Source organism: Bemisia tabaci, chromosome 5 (assembly GCF_918797505.1).
Source record: "Bemisia tabaci chromosome 5, PGI_BMITA_v3".
Classification (NCBI taxonomy): domain Eukaryota; kingdom Metazoa; phylum Arthropoda; class Insecta; order Hemiptera; family Aleyrodidae; genus Bemisia; species Bemisia tabaci.
The window spans coordinates 25,685,626-25,706,642 of record NC_092797.1 but is presented as its reverse complement, the minus strand read 5'-3'; the positions used below and the strand labels follow the sequence as shown (position 1 = coordinate 25,706,642).

At 37.2% G+C, this 21,017-nt stretch overlaps 2 protein-coding genes across 2 annotated transcripts; one reads left to right on the top strand and one right to left on the bottom strand.

Moving 5' to 3' along the window:
* The first annotated feature begins 168 nt into the window (after positions 1 to 168).
* Positions 169 to 5,740, top strand: LOC109037447 (C-signal). The gene is made up of 7 exons (XM_019052121.2): positions 169 to 450; positions 1,090 to 1,258; positions 2,031 to 2,082; positions 2,797 to 2,987; positions 3,624 to 3,681; positions 4,042 to 4,142; positions 5,335 to 5,740. Exons 2-7 carry the CDS (start codon positions 1,121 to 1,123, stop codon positions 5,557 to 5,559), a joined length of 765 nt encoding a protein of 254 aa, XP_018907666.2. The 5' UTR covers positions 169 to 450; positions 1,090 to 1,120; the 3' UTR covers positions 5,560 to 5,740.
* Positions 5,741 to 7,122: 1,382 nt separating this feature from the next.
* Positions 7,123 to 16,382, bottom strand: pelo (pelota mRNA surveillance and ribosome rescue factor). The gene is made up of 9 exons (XM_019052120.2): positions 16,067 to 16,382; positions 14,682 to 14,774; positions 13,819 to 13,969; positions 13,146 to 13,259; positions 10,997 to 11,137; positions 10,321 to 10,543; positions 9,215 to 9,407; positions 8,091 to 8,197; positions 7,123 to 7,584 (listed from the first exon to the last, which is right to left on the bottom strand). The coding sequence occupies exons 1-9, from the start codon at positions 16,105 to 16,107 to the stop codon at positions 7,487 to 7,489; spliced, it is 1,161 nt and encodes a 386-aa protein (XP_018907665.2). The 5' UTR covers positions 16,108 to 16,382; the 3' UTR covers positions 7,123 to 7,486.
* Positions 16,383 to 21,017: the final 4,635 nt, after the last annotated feature.

The window sequence follows — 21,017 nt, the reverse complement described above, 5'->3', positions numbered from 1 at the left end:
GCTGTGAGGGACGTTGTGAGGCCTTTGAGGTCAACCTGCACCTCCATTGTATTGTATTTTCATTGAAAACGCCAATTGCTAGGAAAATCATGGTTTTAGATTTCTACAACCTTGCTGCAAATGTAAACAAAAACAAACCTGACATTATTCATTATCTATCATTATCAGTTATCTAATCACTTCACTAGTTCACTTAGTAATTCACTTTTACGGTTTACGCAACCAATGCCCAGCCCTCTGTGCATGTTTCCGCGTTTACTGGAACAACAAGTGCCGATTTTGATTACTATTGATTTCATAATTAATATTGTTGTTCGTGAAATCGAACGTGTAATCACTTTTTAACCGCCGATAGCTTTAACTTCAGTCAAAGTTTCATCACATCTCACAAGTGATCTGATCTCACAACTCAATAGTTACTTGCACACCTTGATTACCACTTATTTAAGGGTAAGTATGTACTTAAATGCTTTTTAGTATTTGTTCTCAGAATAGGTAGGTAATACTTACCAACGTACTAAATCTAAAAAGTTTTGTAAGGACCAGGGATTATAGCTGAGGTTTGAGGCGGCATCGTAAACGGAGCAGCATCGCCAAGCAAGGCAGGTGTCCGAAGCCGGCGACGGCAGGTTGCGCGCATTAGGCGCAGCGCTGCATGCCTGCAGAGCCGCTACCTGGGCATACAGCATTAATGCTACTGCTCCGAGCCGATGCTATACGGCATAACCTCGTGAGGCACTTCGAATCCCTGGTAGGTACCTCTTTGGGCTTTTTGAAACTTGCTTCGTCTTCCCTCGCAAAAGGACTCGACAACCAGTTGTGTGATGCCATAGAATGCTACTTTTCGTACCTGGCCTCTGTCAGATACCTCTGCTGTTGTAGACACATACTCACTATCGATTTGTTGATTTGACCCATCGGAAACTCCAGAGGTAGAGAGGATTATTAACCACCATTGGTAGAGAGGTGCAGAGAATATTAGCCCAAGGGTGCAGGATAGATACCTAATCTAACCTGTTCTCTGCACATATCCACTCTGAATTCTTCTGTTTTATTTCATTTAAATCCTTGTCATTATTCATTTTGCAGGTCAGAAGTCCGTGCTCTATTTTGCGGTACAATGGCAGACATCCCTTCTGTTTTTATAACTGGTGCAAGCAGAGGACTTGGTCTGGAATTTGTGAAGCAGTTTTTATCAAGCCCACTTGTTAACACCCAAGTTGTCATTGCTGCATGTCGCTCTCCTGACAAAGCCAATGTAAACCTTTACTCTATTCATCCTTATTCATCAATGCTTTTTTTTCACCAATAGGGCTCTGTAATTGGAGCCATCTCTTGTCTACTCGTATCTAGTGTGTAGTTCTGTTAGTCTCCTATTAAAGTCAAATTATCAAGAGACAATATTTTTTTAACTGAGGGGCTTGGAGGACAAGGTGCATAAGTAAGTGCGGTTTTTGAAAAATTGAGGTATTAATGATTTCAAGTAAAACTAGTCTTGATACATAGTTCTGTAAAAACTCCTCCCCGAAATTCCAATATGTTGCATCAAAAAGCCAGTTTGAACTTTCCTCCATCATAAGGATCCATGTACTTTTGGAACTTCAAACACAAACTTATTTGCCAATACTAGAAATAGCAAAAACTGCACCTACATACACCTTTTCCTCCAAGCCCCTCCATTTTATTCTGTAAAAATTCAACCAATTCGTGAAAGTTATCCTCTTCTTTCTGAAATCTTATGGCAAGTAGCACATGCCTTGCTTACCTAGACTGCATAAGACTAATTACCTAATTTTATTAGGTATTCGTCTTTTCACCAACAAAAACACAGTCTGTTATGAGTCATCGGAAAGGTTTACTCAGGTGAAAGTTCTTTTTGAGCCTCTCCTGATCCTTTTGAACAGTGCTTCAATCTGCATTAATACTATATTTATGCCATGTTGTTTATTATATATTTTGAATTTTCACACTTCATGATCATGAATTTCCCAAAAATTCAATCCCAACTGAATCGTTTCCTTATTTTTCAGGCTCTACAGGACTTGAAAAAAAATGACTCAAGGTTGCATATTGTACAATTAGGTAAGTTAAAGAGAACTAATAATGGATTAAGTCCTCCAGTTTGTCAATCCTCTATAGTTACTCGATAGCTTCATTTCAATGTTGCCAAATTTTCTCTCAAAGTTATCCCATTATCTGGAAACTAATAGACACATTTTACTAAGAATTTTGCTCATTTTTCCAGGGATTACTATAAAAAATCAGAAAAAAATTGGGTAGCTATTACTCTGTAATTTCTGTTTATGTAAGAAAAAAAGACTGTTAGTAGATTTTGCAACTTTTGGATAATCGCCAAGTTAATTTTTGAGATGAGTCTTGGTAATATCAGCTCAGCCACATTTGAGTCAGAGGGCAAGTTTCTTAGTTTTGGCAAAGTTGAGGTCATATTCTAAAGGTAGGGTGTACGGCCCTGCTGCATTCTAAGAAAGAATTAAGTCCATTAATTTAGCGATAGGAGTTTTTGCAGTCAAATCAACTGTCCAACTCTGTTTTATCAAGTGAGTGCCTTCACGAGACTGCGCTGCCAGCGCTTGACATAAATTGTTGCCTTGGCTCATGCTAATTCTTACATAATAATATGCCAGAGTTGGTTTTCGTAGAATGTACCTAGTCCATTTATGTACCTCTCATTTGTACTTGATAGCCTTGCAAGTATTCAATTTTTCTCATGGCAACTAAACATACTTACTACATGATAAGTTCTAGTAATTTTCCTCTGTCTGATTGCTGTTCTAGACGTATGTCAGTTTGACTCATATGATCCTGTAGTAAATGAAGTGCGTGCCATTGTCGGTGATAAAGGACTCACGCTTTTGATCAACAATGCTGGGATCCTTCATCGAGTACGAAATTTGGAGGAAGTAACTGCTGACCTAATGCTGTCAGTCCTCAAAACGAACACTGTTGCACCTCTATTGCTGACTAAGGTAAGTAATCCATGTTATTTTTCCTATTTGTTTTCAACTGTGTATGTTTTAATCGTGTTACACCTAAATAGTTTTTGAAAATTGGTTTGTAAGGAAAAACCTTCCCAAAATTTATAACTTCTCTTTTTTTTAAATTTTCATTTTTCTGGTGAACATTCATCATTAACCAATACACAATAAATGATTATTTTTCATGTTTCATTTATTTTTTTATCAGTACACATGTATACTTCAAAAAAGGTTTAGAGTGATTTGATTCTTCCGATTATTTAGGAGAAAATTAGTATAGTGTGGGACGGCAATAAGATGAAAGAAATATTTGTGAGGCTCCTTCTTTAGTTTTCAGAAAGTGACTTTGTGGATGTATTTCTTAAGTTTTAATAAAGTCATTAGTGAAAATTAATTGGATACTCCTAATTTTTTCATCCACATAATTTTTGTTCGAAGTATGTGAGAAAGTGAATTGAGCATCCCATGTTGTTCAGAAACCATATTCCCACCCTCCTATCCAATATCTTTGTTATGTCTTTGTTAAGTTGTCTTTGTAACGTCAAAAGTCCTTTTGGAGTATTCATCGTAATGTTTCATTTGTGTGAGTTATGGTAAGAGAGATTAAAACTTATTTTTATGTTTCAGGCTTTCCTTCCATTACTCAAAACATCTGCAAAAGTTAATGCTGCGAAAGTCAACAATGGTTAGTTGATTTCTTTATTGCTTTATTTTGATCCTATCTCACCGAGTTAAACCCATTTGAAATACTTCATTTAATATCTTAACAATTTGTCTACAATTAAAACGATTTTGCACTTTTGATTAAATGAGAGGACTGCTGACAATTCATGACGAGGCATGTATGTAGGAAACACAAAAAACCTGTTATGTATTGAGTTCTCCATTCAATGACAGGACTCACAGACCTACTGTCTCAATTTTTCAAAACTTCTGGAGATTCAAAGTAGATTTTATGTAAATAAATTTTAAGTAGGTAGTGTTTTAAAATTTCAGCTTTAAATTCTCGTTGAGTTTTTAATTTTTATGACTTTTTGTGTTTCAGCTTTGAGTGTAACTCGAGCGGCTGTCATCAGCATTAATTCAGGTCTTGGATCGATAGAAGACAATGGAATGGGTGGCTATTACGGCTACAGAGAAAGCAAGGTTTGTCTTGGTGTATTTGTCTTTAGTTTTTTTTTTACAAGAATGAAAAAAAGGAACTGAACATTTTCCGTAGTTATTCAATTTTAAAGCAAATTATGTAGAGGCTCCTACAGGGTTCTGAGTGGTTGAGAAAAAAGTAAACGTGAAGGAACATTGGCTTCACTCATTATTCATTAACAGATCATTCTAATTTCACATTTTACAGCAATGTATGCATACATGAAACATTTTCCAAAAAGAATCCCAAGTAAAATTATCTCTTTCATAGACTGACTTAATGGCTATATCATTCTAGCGATATTCTAACTATCGATCTGCAATTGTTCAAACCAAAACAATAGAGGATAACCTCTTATCCACATTCCAGAGGCAAACATGTAAATTTAATTCTATCAATGAATTACAATTCAGTAATCTACAAATCACAAGTCGATTGATGACTTATTAAGTACGAGAAATTTTGATTGCAAGAAACGTTCAGACACATTTTACCACCATGATGAAAAACAGAGAAAATGTAATGTGTTCATTATCAAATCGCGACAAAGCCATTAAATCAGTCTGTAGGACCGTACATAATTTTCAGGCTCAACCTACACTCAAGACCACAACACTATGTTGTTCCACAAGGTATTTACCAAAATCAAACTTTTACTAAGTCTTTGTATATTCTATTCACAGTGAGTACATGTTGGCTGCTCACAAGTACTTGTTATACTTTACAGAACATATCACAAAAAAAGGTAAAAAGATAAATCCATCTTGTAAGCATTGCAAGCTGGTGTTCAACATCTGGTTGGCATTTTGACTTGTGTTTTTAAAATCTCAAGACTTTTCTATCAAGATTGCACCTTACACATTCCTTCCAAATCTGCATGAGGTACCATTTAACAAAACCTCGTGAATAAACTCGAAATAACATTGAAAGAACTGACTAAAAGAATATCATAAGCTATAAACAGAAATAATTTTCAATATTTTCTAGGGGGTACTCTCAGAGTCATTTTTCGAAATTCTATGATCGAATTTTGCTTAACATAATTTATTATTTTCAAGATAATAAGTCTTGAAAGTTGGAGAGTTTCACGGAGGAACCAGGAGATCAGTTTAAATTAAGCTTCCCTAAAATTGGAGGGTTAATGAATAATAACATATAGTAGGCATAGTTAAAACAGCTTTACAACTTTTTCAGGTTGCCTTAAACATGAGCGCACAGTCGTTAAGTATCGAGCTTGGCCCAGATGGAATCCTAGTGGAATCTATCTACCCTGGATGGGTCCAGACAGATATGGGTGGATCAAACGCAGCTATTGACGCCACCACCAGTGTCAATGGGATGATCAAGATCATGCTTGACATGAAGGAAAAGAATAAAACTGGATTCATTGGATGGCAGGGAAAGGTGCTCCCATTTTAGTCAATTTATTCTACTCCTATGAATATGAAATCACTTCAGTTCATGCATTTGCACATCAATCGAGATATACTCTAAGAAATACTTTTGGCTGTATGTATACGCCTAAGTTATTGTTTTTACTCAGAAAATTTTCTATTTGTAGATAATATTGATCAACAATTAAACTGAATTTTTTCAATAATTTAGAATTTTTTCAATAATTTAGAATTTTTTACTAATTTTGCTCAGCAAGCAAACACCTTCCACTACTTTTTATCATATTCCATAATTTACTGCAATCGCCAAAACTACTATGCTTGTGCAGATGAGAAAAAGTCCATTTTTCAGTTCTTTATTATACAGTGAAATCTCACTAGGTCGAATTATCTGTAGATCAAGAGCAATTTTGATGTAAGTGGTGCTTTGTTTGAGCTGATTTTCTGCTTGACACCAAAAGAAAGTATAATTTCAAGTTAAGCAGCAACTTGACGCCAATTAGGTGTCATCAAGTGTCGAAACTTTGAAATCAGAGCTAAAGTTTAACAAGGTCCATGACAAAAAGCAGGCAACTAGCAGTCTTGAAGAGTTTATCTTTATCAATTATTTTTCTTTTCTTTTTCTTTTTCCAATTTTTCTTTTCTATCTTTTTGTTATTTCCTTTCATTTTTTCATTTATTTCAATTTTTCAATAAAATTAAAATTCTCTAATTTCAACAACACTTCTGAATTTAAAATCTCCAACTCAAGTAATTTTTGAAAACAACAAGCCCCACTTCAGCAAAATGATGGACTGTTATTAAGTCTCAGCAACAAGTTGACGTAAGTCACCGTGCAATTATAGTCTCCATTTAATGAAAGAGGTGAGTAACATTTTTCAAATTTCGAAAAACTTGAAATTTTCTGTCAGTTTGACACGAAGGTATTGAATGATTCCTACAATTTCTGCTTCCTGGAATATTTTCATTCAACTTAAATGGAACCCCACTCTATAAAAAAACCTTTGAATTTAAGTGGAGGGATAGTTTTTTTTTTACACAAAACATTTTAAAAGCGTTCAGAAACTGAGGAAAATTTAGTGTTAAGCAGGATTTCATCTTTGGCGTATTTTGACTTAGCAAGATTTCACTGTCTTTTTTTGCTGCACTACCTCTCAGCAATAAGTAAGCATGTAACAGCTACTGACTGAGCACAGAATATACATCACGCTAACGCCAACAGAGGGTTCACTCCAGAAAATTTATTTTTCGAAGAAGAAGAACGCAGCTAGAAACCATTGTTCAAAGTTCATACGTTGTTTTTTCGTCCCGAAGCCTTTGATAGCTATCAACGTTGTTTCATTTTTATTTAAGGAGACATTCCAGCTTTCTTGCAATCTTGCAATGTGTATTGTTCTCATTTGTGACAGTGCAGAGACACTGTGAAATACTTGGTGCGCAACATTGAAGTAAATTGCAGTGAACCTTCAGTTACGGTAGCCTGTACATTCTGTGGATTAGTCCTTCAAAATTATCTTTGGATTCATACTAGTTCTCTTGTTCAAGATATTAGGTACTTGAAATGTCTTAAAATCAAAAAATCAATCAATAAGCTTAACAAGAAAAAACAAGGCTTTATTGAGCTTGAGGGACAAAGTTTGCAGATATGAGATTTGAACAATACATTCTGTTTGACTTCAATAATTCTTTTTTCAGTTCCGCTCTGAAAATTGATTCAAGCCAGAAAAATTAACAGAGCTCTTTTTAACCCGACAAAGTTTGGATCAAAAAAATTTGATTCTGGAATTTGATTTTAAAAGGCCCGAACTGTATTCAAGTTCCTGAAGATGACCAAAAAATGTTCAGGAGCTTCTATCAAATACTTGACTCACAAGTTTAATTTGGGGTCATCGTCCTTGAAGCCAGTAGGATGTCCTCAAACTGGGTTAGAAACTCCTTTAGCCAGAGTATTCTCAGCCTCCATCTGAATCTTCATCTTCATCATCCTCATCTTCCAGATCAGGCAAAGGAAATCTCAGGATGGCGGCGATACCAGTCAGCTGATCTAGCTCTAAAGATAAAAATAATACAGGAAAAATTAAAATTAATTTTCAGCGACCAATGAATTATTGCAGTTTCAAAAACTTTAGTTGACGATTAACTACAACATACATCTAACCTCACTGTATCTCAGGACAAACATCTGCACAAGTTCAAACTAATAGGGTAAAAATAAACTAAGAAAGAACTCACTTGCAACATCAAAATCTGCAAAAGATCTAAATCTGCTTTGGGCAAAGGCCATCATTAATGCAACATCAGGACAGAAATCAATTCACTTTGTGTCATGATTGAAAAAGTAAATTCTATGATTGCTAAAACTGTGCTTTGATAATTTGTAGAATATCTTAGCTTACGAGCACCAAAAAGTATAAGCTTTGATTAAAAATTCTTTTAAGAATTTCAATTTTTCTACTAGAAAAACCAAGGGGACATAAAAATGACAGATTAAGCAGTTTTCCACACAAAAAGAATATTGTCTAAAGAATAAACTGTCTCATTAAAAGATTTACTTACGTTCTCCAGAAATGTGTAAACTTGAGAAAATCTTCACATCTCCACCACTTTCACGTACACTGTCGACAAGACTAACGTACTGTTTCCGTTTGGCAACATCTTGAACTCTGAAAAGAGAGAGAAACAAGATAAAGTAATACACACGAACCACTATCTCTTAAACCCAACATTATTATCTTAAAGTCAAAGAAACTCACATCAACAAAAAGTTGATCTTTAAAATGAGAGATAAAGGGAGAAGATAAATATTAGACTGAAGTCAGATATTTTGTTGGGGAATAAGTACATATTTTGGTTGCTTTCTCAGTAAACACTCAAAAGGAAAAGCTAAATATTAACATTATTCGTGTGCAAGTGCTGCATATTGAATGGATGTGAATTAATATTAATAGAGGCGATGTATAATAGTGATATAAAAGCACTGATGAAAGAAAATATGAAATGTATGGTAAATTTCTGAGGTTTCCGCGAGACCCATTAGAGTCACCCTCTTGTCATAGATTTAGGTTCAACACATTATCATAGGCCCAGTGCAGGATAGCAAGACTTTTAGCCATACAAGATCGAGTAGGCTATAAAATAAAATGGAGCCAATTCAGCTTTGCTAATTGCAACACTAGCTATCACTGTAATATTCGTGGTAGACCCTTAAATCCCTTTCAAAAGTACATTTGCAATGTAATTTAATTACCTTCTGCTCCACTCAAAACCTCTATTGGCTCTACAATATTCGGCGTCAAGTTATTATTGCCTATGATGATTTTGAAAGATATCAACACTGGACTGACCCGTCCCTACAAAACCATAGTACTTACCTAGAGAGGTTGCAGGTGGTGTGGGTTGTAGACTGGCTGGGGATATTGCTACATAGTTGAAACGTGGGTACATTGGCTCATTCAAACGGCACATCCATGACAAAGCCAATCAACTCTTTAACAGTAGCCCAAGCCGCTTACTTGACTCCTCCCCCACCGGCAACTATTCAAGGTGTGGACTATGAGTATGTACATGCTAAAACACCCAAGATTCTCCCAAGCATACACCATAAATTATCATGACTCTCAGAAGTTTTTTTTAAAAAAAACAAAAAAGCGGACTAAGTAGGGTAGTGAGAGAGGACAAACCTGAAAAGTTTATCTGAGATGAGAAGCGTTTCAATGGCCTGAGCTTCGTTTGCCTTCAAAACATGATTGTACCCGTAAAATGCTTTTGATGGTTCTGTTTGAAGCATTTGGTAAAAAGTTTCCAATGCCTTGACTTCTGCCATTGCTTTGGTGTTAGAAACACTGTTGATCACTGCTGGATCCATCAGAACCTCTAAAATAAGACAAAAAACGCCAAGCATAAAACTTACTGACAATTTGGTTTCTGGCTTTGAAATTAGCTTGCAACAAAATTTTTAATCTGATTAGTTATTCTAAGATTATTCCCCGACCAGGAACAAAAATCAAGAAAGTGGAAAATTAAATTTTTCAAATTAAATAACAGTAGTTCCAACACTTTTGCTATCTAGCCACTTGGGACAATTGGTCAGTTGAATTGGTCACATAATCAGGATTTGATGTTTGATACTTGTAGATCAGCTAAAAATACCGAGAAATCGCCCTTTGAGAAGTAGAGTTTTTTACATCATCCACCGCGGTAGTGACACCCTTGGTTTCTTCCATCTTGCTTTCATCAGTCAGTGTGACAAACATTTGCACTGGTCTTTCAATGTGAAACTCGGATGAGAGCAAGGTGGAAGAAACCAAGGGTGTCACTACTGCGGTGGATGTCGTCAAAAACCTGACTTTTCAAAGGGCGATATCTTTGTTAATACAGAATGTAGAAAGTTGCTGTTTGGACAGATCTTATTATTTTTTACTGATCTACAAGAATCAAGCATCAAAACACGATTCTGTGACAAGTGCAACTAACCCAATAAAGGGCCTGCCCATAACCTTCCCTGTTAAATTTATTAAATTTAAAGATATGATAATTGATGAACTCTGACGGATTTTTTAAGTTATGATTCTATACTTGGCCTGCAGTCCTGCTCTTCCACTTCCGTAAAAAAATTATGAAGTAAAATCAGAACAGCAGACAGAAAATTTAAAAGAAGAACTAGGGGAAACTATTTACTAGGCACAAAAATATGAGCTTAAAGTCTAAAGTTACTTAAGAAAACATAAAGGAAGAGAAACTTCCCACCTATGAATAAAACAAATACTGAATGAATAAAAAATTTTACCTTTCAATGAGTGCTTGAATCCACTCGAAGAATGGACCAAAAGGAATTTACTTTTGTTTTCTATAAGAACTTTGTTGTCTAATTTTACAGCTTCCTGAAACATGTAGTTGTAAAACTGGTCGCGAACAAAACCAGGGCTAGCAATGATGACGCATTTAACAACATCAAAGTTTACATGTCTCAAGATACCTTGCATGACACTCTCAAAAAATCTTGCCAGACCCTGCAACAAAAAATTAAATAAAGGTCATGGTACATATTAAAAAGTGGTTACAAAAAACTGCTACATATTGCAAGTGAATTGAGAGCTGTAGCAGCGGTAAAATGTATTATTTTGACTTTTTTTTTCACCGTTGCAGCACCTTCCCTGCACATGCAGGAATTAGGAATTAGATATAAGGCCCAAAGCATCAGAGAGATAACTAGAAATATGATGCTATAAACAGTATATCAATAGTTAAACTTAAGAATCTTGCATTTTGATTGCACCATTCTGAAATTCCTGCTCCTATTTTATTTTATTTAACAAGGAAATTTCTTGTCTGAAATCAGTGAGCACTTAAGAGTTGAGCGGAGGAATTATGGACATTTTCGAGAGAGAGATTTTAAGGGAGACTCTCTTGTGGCAGAAAAATAAAACGGCACGTAGGTGAGCAACAGTCACTGATTTGCTTACCTTCTCATGTTGTTTGACATTTCCTTTACGTTTCCTTGGGATATTCATGTCTATTTTCATTCGCACGATGGTCATGTTGTTGGTTATGAGACAAATCTGTGCAAAGCCTTCTTGCATAACAACAGCAGCCATATCTGCATTCTATAGAAGTTAAAAGGAGGTTAAAACAAAAACACCATGATACAAATACTGATATACTTATGGGCAGATTTTGAAAATGTTTTAAAATTTGCTTAATTTCTTCATGAAAGAAATTCATTTAGTTTTTTTTTCATGCGTGAAAAATTCAAATATTTATTCATTACAGGCATTGTTTAAAATAAATATTTAATCCCCCGGACTTTTACTTCCTCTAAATTGTAAAAAACCATTTATTGCAAGAAAAAACAGTCATTCAAGAAAAGGTATATAAACTTGACTTTTACCTATGGAAGCCATTCATAAAAAAAGTCATGCAATTGTCTATCACATCATCTCAATTTCCCTAACTTGCTATAACAACAACAAAAAATTCTCCTGTTATGGTGATAACACTTGAACAAAAAAAATCCAACATTCCCTCCACAAGGACGTTCCTTAATGAGACAGTGCTTTTGGATGCTCAGAATAAAGCTAGAAGTTCCAAAAAAGACATGAAATTGTAGAGGGATAACGACTAATAAATCGACGACCTGCTCAACTAATTTAGCTCATCTTCGCCTTGTTTTAAATAACAAGAAACAAGCTGACGAGTCACGTTAAGACAACAGGCAGCCATGGTCTAGAGAATAAGAAAAACTGTAAGTATCATCAGTTGCACTGAGGGTGAGCCTGTGCCTGAAATGCGTCTGCAAAATCTTAATCTCTTGACATGGAAATGAGTTCATTTTTAATATATTTTAAGTACGAGGGTCATCCAAAAAGTAAGTTCACCCCTTTCATATCTCCGAAACTAAAAGGAATAAATCAAATCGGTAAAAAGGAACTTCTTACTTATATCTTCAGCTCTCCATAGGTACCAAGATTTTTAAATTTGGACCACTGGTTGCCGAGATATTCGATTTTTACGTGAACAACTCCCGACCAGTTCCGTCCACCAAACGACGCGCTGCGATTCCCGTCACGCTACCTGAATTGACTGTTTCCCCCACACATCTACGTAGGAATAACCAACTCAAATATTCTAAGATTAGCTTTAAAACAATCTTACCTTATTTTTCGACGTAATTTCCGTTCCTACTGATGCATTTTTCATAGCGTTTCTGAAGCTTCTTAATGCCGTTCTCAAAGAACACTTTTGGTTGACTCTTGAACCAGCCATTGACTGCTTCCATCACCTGCTGATCGTTCTCGAAGTGCTGGCCACCTAGGTGCTTCTTGAGTTGCGGAAAAAGATGATAGTCACTCGGGGCAAGGTCTGGAGAGTATGGAGGATGAGGTGACACCTCCCACGCAAATTTGTCCAACACATTTTGGGTCTCTTTCGCCGTGTGAGGTCTGGCATTATCGTGAAGGAATAGGGGACCACGAGACAAGAGACCCGGTCGCTTGTTTTTTATTGCCAATCGCAACGAATTCAATATTCCACAATACCGTGGTGCATTGATTGTACACCCTTTCTCCAAATAATGGACGAGAAGTACTCCTTGAGAGTCCCAGAAGACAAAAGCGACGCGACAGCGCGCGGTGCATCTCATATCAGCGCGTCGTTTGGTGGACGGAACTGGCCGGGAGTTGTTCACGTAAAAATCGAATATCTCGGCAACCAGTGGTCCAAATTTAAAAATCTTGGTACCTATGGAGAGCTGAGGATATAAGTAAGAAGTTCTTTTTTACCGATTTGATTTATCCCTTTTAGTTTCGGAAATATGAAAGGGGTGAACTTACTTTTTGGATGACCCTCGTAGTAACATGAGAATCCTGAATGATTTTAGTTCAATTGAGTAGTATACCAGTCAAATCCAAGCACTGTGTGACCTGGTATTTTATAGTGACAGATGAATTACTCACAAACAGCCAATGAAATTTCTAAAACCACAGCAAGAGTTTTGCTCCAGATAATTCGGGGAGTGACACATATTAGTTTCATGAAAATTGATTCTTATAAGAGGTAGGGCTTCTCCCGACTCAATGAGAGGGAAAAGAGGGTAAAATATCTCAATGAACAAACCTGAGTTATATCACATGCCATTTCAACACGTTCTAGAGATATGGAGTCCCATTCTTCTTTGATCAGTGAAAATTTTCGATTCACTTCCAGATCCAAAGTATGATAAGCTCCCATCTACAGTAAGCACAGAAAAAGTAAGTCAGTAGTACAGGAGCAAAAAAGAACAACTTTGCGTCAGTGTTACTAAATTAATAGAATGACAGAAGAACATGATCAATTTCTTTTCCCTACAACCCTCCATTCGATTATAAACGTTTATGAAATCTACCAGGTGCTGAAAATAAAATTATTCTATTATTATTATAATTTAAAAAATGGAGTTTAAGACAGGAAATCAACAACATCACAGACCAAGATAAGTAGTCTGGTTGTTTCACTGTTGATATGCTTTCCGCTTTGAGGATGTTGTTAAATAACCTTAAAGCAGCTGATAGCAATAAATCAGAAATGAAAGGTAATGATCATTCAGAGCTTCTTTCTTTCTCATTAAACTTTGCATGAATAATGAAAAAAAAAATGTTTGGCGCATCACTCTTGAGAAAAAGCAACATTATTACTCTAGATTGCTAAATAATTTGCAGGTAAAAACATTACAAACTTTAAAATCTCACATCAGAATGACAAACGTTTAGTCTTGAGGCTGAGTCCACCCAACCTTAGGTGTGTAACTTACTTTGACATATTGATTTTCTTCAACATTTCTTCCTTTCAGGCGCAGCATACATCCCTGTGTGTCGAAATCAATTGTCTCGACACAGATTGTCAATGTTGTTCGAACTCTGCTACTCGTTGAAGAGCCAGTTGAGGATTCATTCTGCACTTTCCTGAGGGTAAAATAGAGGAAAAGAAAAACTTTAGAATTATAATTCTGTTGAGGACTTTTCAGTTACTTAATTCTGTCTTTTTACAGAGCAGCTCATATCATCTCATAATGCCTTAGGAAGACCCTAACAGATGAAAATCTCCCCTTAATCGGAATACCCGCATCAAAATAAGAGAGGAAAGCAGCAAAAATTCAAAGATCAGAAACTCCCGACATCTCCTCTATGAACTTTTGAATTCAGCAAAATGAAGTTTTGGGTAAAGGCAATTAATGTCAATTGCAGGATGCCTATGGGCCCACAAGACTTAATGACATTACAAAGGTTGAAAATAATAAAAGCACACTATTACAGGAAATGAAAAGGCAGCATTTAATGATAAATATTAAGGCTCAACTATTTCAAAACCCCAGTGCCCAGTGCACATTATGTATTAAACTCCGTTTCAGTCATTTTAGGAGAAAAATTGAGTACATATTGGCCCAATCAATTCAAATGCAAATTTTTCTAAAAAATATTTTGTTGATTAATTTTTTGTATGAAGGTACTGATCTGAATACAAAATAGGTAGTGTAGCATGCATCACAGAACAAGAAGAAAGGCATTCTTTGCCCATGATCGGAGCAACCTCTGAGTAAAGATATTAATGAATAGCAGATCTTTCAATGTACTCAAACTCCGTATTGTGCAATGTACAATAAGACAAAAAACAGACCTGATTGTTGAAGCACGAACAGTATCACCTTCACTAATTAGATTATAAGCATGCCACATATCCTCCTGCTCTTCTGGCATGAGTGTGATACTCCTGAAAGTAATGATACAATTCATTAGAGAGGGTATTACAAAGACATTGAGTATTAGAAGAACTGCGAGGAAAGCTCATGGCAAATAGTCAGTTTTAGGGTGATATAGGGTATCTGCCATGTTAGAAAATAATGGCTCACAGGGTAGCTGTCATGTTAAAATATGAATATTGGCTAAAAATCTAAAATTTTTGCTAATTTCAAGCATTCTTAAGTAGAGATTGATTTGTTAGCTGAGCATACTTTTTCAAACTTAGAAGACTGCTTAGAGTCTGATGAGGTTAGTCTCAAAAATGCAGTTGTTTTGCCCTTAAAGAATTTGGAAAAGCAGACGTGTGCGACACACCAACCCCCCCCCCCCCCCCCAATTGCTAACCAATGGACCGGAAAAATGATTTTTCACAATAATTGCAAGAGGCCCTTGTTGAGAAACCTCCTAATGAGTTGGTCTGACTCTTTCATTTATACACAATTCATAGTCAAAAAGTGCATTAACGAATCCTGGCTTAGCGCTGAAGCAGTAGCACCCAATTCCAGCTTCACATTTGCCTTACGTTCTGAGGGTGCCATTGATAAAGGGTGTTATTGGCAGGATTTGGCCTTCGTCTCGATAAATGTTGAGCTTGCTTTTACTGCCAAAACTGTCTCTTTGCGCATAGGTAGATATTGTAGTGCTTGTTATCTGCTGTACCTATACTTAATTTCAGCACATAGCCGATCAGAGCATTGATTAGATCCAAAAGGCCTCCTTGGCCTGATTATAAGAATGATTTCTCCAAGGACTTGAATAAGAATCAACTGTCAACTGAAAACTGGTATGTTCTACAGAAGCATGCTGTGGCTTAATGTGTGGTCAAGAAAGAGAACTCAAAGAAAAAATTGTGCTGCGAAGAATTTGACTTTTGGAACATTTTTCTCTTCGCTGAAAACTAAAATATGAGCTGATGAACAGCTCTTCTGAAGGTGGAACACAAACGGTAAAATGGTAATAAGATGGGCACATCAGCTATGTTGGCAAAGAGAACTAGTTCAGCACCACTTAGTTCTTCAGCTTACTGGACGCAACTTAGTGGTCCTATTGACCTCTGCGAATCATTGAGCATGGGGTAGAGCGTTGGGCGTTCATGTAAAAGCACACAAGTCAAACAACTCCGATTGTTCAGCATACTCATGTTCTACTGTTGGTACTTCTGTTTCCAGACGGTCTCAAACAGCATACATCTCCAACAATTTCTGCGTCATGATCTGCTCAGTACGCATGATCTTTCTGTTAGATACCAGATGCTACACTTACCCTTTGCCATCTTTCTCGATGTTCTTGTGAATGAGCTTCATTGCTGATAGGATGATTTGCAATCTTCTCTGTAATATGATACACCACTAGAATCCAGAGAAGTTTGACTTACAACAAGCGGTCACACTAAAGATTACACCATGGTTCAATTTTCTGCCAAGATGCAAACGAAAATTAGGACCGAAAGTGTATCATTCAAAATATCATGATTTACGAATAATAGCTATGTGACACGTTACATTCCTTTCGGTAACACTGATAATGCAAAAATAACTAAGTAGTGACTTGTTGAACTTGCGAGATAACGTTGTCGCTTTATGGACTAAAGAGAGGTTAGAATTTCTAGAAAACGACAGTGCTGCTCTCTCCAAATACCGCGAAACAGACCCTATTTTGAACGGTGCGCCACGCGTTGCCTCTGGCCACGCGCCATTCAGTTCAGTCTAGCGAGCGCAATCTTATCTTCATCCCCTTTTATGTACGCCGCGCCGCCGGCTTCTTGGAATCTGTCGGAATCTGTCGTCTGCCCAGCAGGCGCCGGCGCTTAAATAGTTAGGTTTTGTTCGTCCCGGAGATAATTTCTTCTTCTTCCGCCTCACTGACCTACTTCCCTACATCCTCTCTTCTACACGCTTTGCTAACGTATGAATACATGATATTGCATCGATTTTTTACGGGGAATCCGAATCTGAGCTTAGATTTTGGATATAACGCGTTTTAATCTATTGAAAACTGTAGAATAAATTACAGAGATCTAAACATCTTGCCCATGAAATAGGATGCAATTAATAATAAAATCTAATAAAAACCAGCAAAGATCTCATAAAATTTTGAACGATTGATCCCTAAATTACGTAATGATAAACTCGCGCGGTTATTCTCCCCCCCCCCCCCCATCGTCTCGCACTCCGCAAAGATGTGCAGGATCTCCTTCCATCCTTTCTCCTAAAAAAACCACTTACCGATAACCGTGGTCCCCCCCCTCTAAAAAAATTAGCTGGCGAAAACAATTCTGACATATGGAATATAAGGTATCCCCCCCCCCCCCGAATTTCAGTCGATTTTTTGGGAGGGATGCAATTTTATGCGATCCGTTTGGACTTTGCGATGGAGAGAGGATGGTCTGGAGGGCGAGAGGTGTTGCCTAATTTACGTGATTGCGACCCTACGACTTGCCGCCGCGCGGGGGGGGGGGGGGCTTTCGTAAATTACATGTCCTTTAGGTACATTTTTTTATGCAGAGTTATCATCCTTTCACCTATAAATGTGGCTAGGTTATTTTGCTAATTGGGGGCGGGGTGTTCTGGCTACCTATCACCGGGGAAGTTCAGATGGGGTCTCGGGGTGTATGCGTTTCTTCAGTTAAATTTATTCCTTCGTATTGTCTTTCCTTGTAACCCGCGATCGTTCCTACAAATATCTGTCATTTATCCCCTTATTTTTCCCTTTTTTCCTTTACCTATTTTCCTATGTGACAACGTTCATGTTATGGCGATCCCGATGTGATAAAGTCCTCTAAGAAAATAACTTTATTTACCCTCAATTTTAGAAAATTTTGTTCAAAGCTTTTGCCTGCACTTTCCACTAAACCTGCAAAATGAAGTGAACTTGATGGAATGAACTCCCAACTTATTTTTCTGTGAGAAACATGGGCGTAGCTAGGGGGGTCCTGGGGGGCCTGCCCCCCCCCCCCCCAGAAAAACAAGATCCTCCATTCCTCCCCCCCCCGCTCTCTTCACCACGAGAGGTGGTCCCATGCCCCCCCCCCCCCCCCAGAGAAATTTCCTAGCAGCTACGCCCCTGGTGAGAAATATTTTCATTTTGAAGACGAATGGAGAAAGCTACTTCATAATTTAGTTTTAAAAAAACCTGGATTGTGAATTAGAGCGGAATTCAAGTTCTTCATTGAATCGCGTCGTGCAAAAATTGCTAATGTCCATTTCTCCAGTCTTGAGTTTTTTTGGGTCAATACTTTTCAGAGTTAAAAGCAACCATAAAATTGGTGCTAATACTTGGATTAGGGTTACAGCCTCATAAGTATTGGCACCACGTTCATGATTGCATCAACTTTCGGAAAGAAAGTATCATCAACAAAAAAAACTATGAGCTGAGAAAATGGACATTAGCAGTTTTTGCACGATGCGATTCAATTAATTTTAGAATGTAAGTTCGTCTATCATGGAGATAAAATTTATATTGAGGTTAGCTTTTGTGTAGGTATGGAGGTTTCGATATATACATAAAGATTTTAATCGACCAACCTCTCTATGAAATCATTTGAAATGCTGCACGTCCAACGGCAGATCATAGTACTGAATTTGTGAAATGCTCCCTGGTAAAAATTGGCAGTAGAATCTGTGTTCCAAAATTGGCTATAAGATTTCCAATAGCTTCTGTAGCCGGCTGTACAATTTCTTTTAGCCTTTTACAGCCGATGGCGATTAAGCAACAGCCAGACGATTAATTTTATGCTAAACGTTATGGAATACGGATACTAGGACTTACAGTGGATATCGGATATAACGACATATCGGGCATAACGACGTAAACTGGTCGGTCCCGGCTGAAATCCCATTCATTCAATGTATTTATGTATCGGTTATAACGACATCGCATATAACGACATATCGGTCATAGCGACGGAGTTTTCGCGTCCCAACAGATGTGGTGATCGGTTATAACGACCTGAGCGACAGCAACAGAGGCCGAAGAGGAGAGGATCTCGTTTCCAGACGCCCTGGAAGCCATCACAACTGTTCAAAAATTCCTAATTTTGAACCCAGAATGGAACGATTCTACTTTATCACACTTTACGCTCGGCGTCGCTCGGCCCATAGAGCGTTACAAAAAGGGTACGCGAACACGATTGTGAAGCAAAAAGAAATCACGGACTGTTATTCAAATTAGAAGTTTTATACTTCTTCGGTATTGCGCATATGTATTGCAAACATAATGTAGTGTGTAGTGCATGTATTCTCAATATTATAAAATACCTTGTTTTTACAAATTCAAACAAAGTGTTTTAATTAAAATTAGTCCTAGAATAAAAAAATAAATGAATTAAATAAATATTCAATTCAAATAAAATTAGATAAAGCTAATAAACAAAGGTGTCACTGAAGAGATAATGAATCAGCAGCAAAATTCACCGGGCCCTGGTACCCACCTACAGAGACCGCAATAGCTCATATCCGAGTTGCCTCGGCCTCAGGTATCAAGAGGCAACTGTACCGGGAATTCCCTCGGTATTGAAATCTGGACGGGGATCGGAACGCGTACCGCGCTGTCAACCCCTTCGGAGGCGCGAGGGGATGTGAAACGCATGCGGTTAAAATCAGGACCTCGGATCGGTCTCTTTTCCGATGAAAGTGAAATCTTGAGTTAACTATCCACGGCCGGATAGTTCGCTCAGAATCAGTGATTTCGAGTTGATTCAACGGTCGGCGACAATTCGCTCAACCTCCTCGATTTCAAAGTCTTGTCCAGGCTTTGAATGGTGGCTCTAATTCGGCCGCGTCTTCTTGTGTTTCATTTTCGTCCGTCCGACTGAAATGATGCATGAGAGCAATAAAATCTACTTTTTCTATACTTCGGTATTCCCTCTCAAACCTTAACTGTTTATGCTCGCTCATTTCTTTCATATATTTTACACAATGGGCTCCTTACAATTATTATGTGTCATAAAAATTCACGATCGTGAAACGGGTTTACCGCAGGGAACGGATATTGAATATCTTTAGGCTTATTCAATTTTAAAAAAAAAATTGCTTAAATATTATTAGACAACATTACATTGTTTTATTTTAAACAAATGTTTTGATTCTTAATTAGTCAATCTACAAAAAATTGCTTTCAGTTGATTCGACCATAATATCAATGATCAATGATCATGACGTATTTTTTTATGTTATTTACCCGTCGCTTTTACAGTGCTCCTGGCGGACGCTTTGCTACACCTAATCGCCATCCTTGTCTATCGGAACAGAGGTCATCGGTAAATATATAGATCCTCGTAATTTCATTTTGAATGCCACCAATCCAAGATTTTGCTGGGCGTCTCCTATACGTTTCCTTCCAAGAGGAAACCATTTCAGTACCTCCTCAGTCAGTCTTTCATCCGCCATTCGTTAAATATGACCATACCAGATAACCTGATTTTTTTACACGTAAAAGAACTAAAAATTTAAATTTTCCCTAATTTAGTTAAAAGAGGAGGGTGTAAATTTGAATAAATGCAACTTCCCCCATTCGCAACTTTATCGCGAAAGCCTGGGCAGATCTTAGATTTCGCCCGCAAAATCAAGCGTATGCAACCCGGCACTCCGCAGAGTTAAAGTAGTTGCATGTTTGGTTTGAACCCAACTTCGTACATAAGTATATTCATCGATTATGATATGCTCCCCGCAATATTCAAATAACGAGGGTATATTTCGGAAAGGGATCTCAGTTAGTTTATCTACCGTCATTTTATTTGTGATGAGTCTTCTTTATTAACTGAAAAGCCCTCGGGAAGTTAGGACACGGGATATTCTCGGATATTTCCAATCCAAAGAGAGTAAAGGAAATGAATTTGAAAAAAAAACCAAGGAGTGAACTCCAACACAATGTGTTGATAAGGCGCGTCATTAACTCGCACATATCAACCCCTTTAGTTTTCATTTACAGAGATTTCAAAATCGAATCAGTTCGCTTGCTTCTGCTTATATATGCATATTTTAAATCAGCGCGGCGCATTCATAGGCTTTTTTTAAAAAAACCAAGTAACGTAGACTCTTAGTATTCACTGCACATAAACTAGAAAGCCCCAGAATGAGAAACAACTTTAAATCATAATTAATGACGGATAAATAAACTTTTTACACGCTTTGGAAAATCTCAGAAGTTCGCGGTAGTCACTTTTCGGTAAGGAACTAAGGGACTCGGTTATTGTATCGAGTGGGGGGTCGAAACA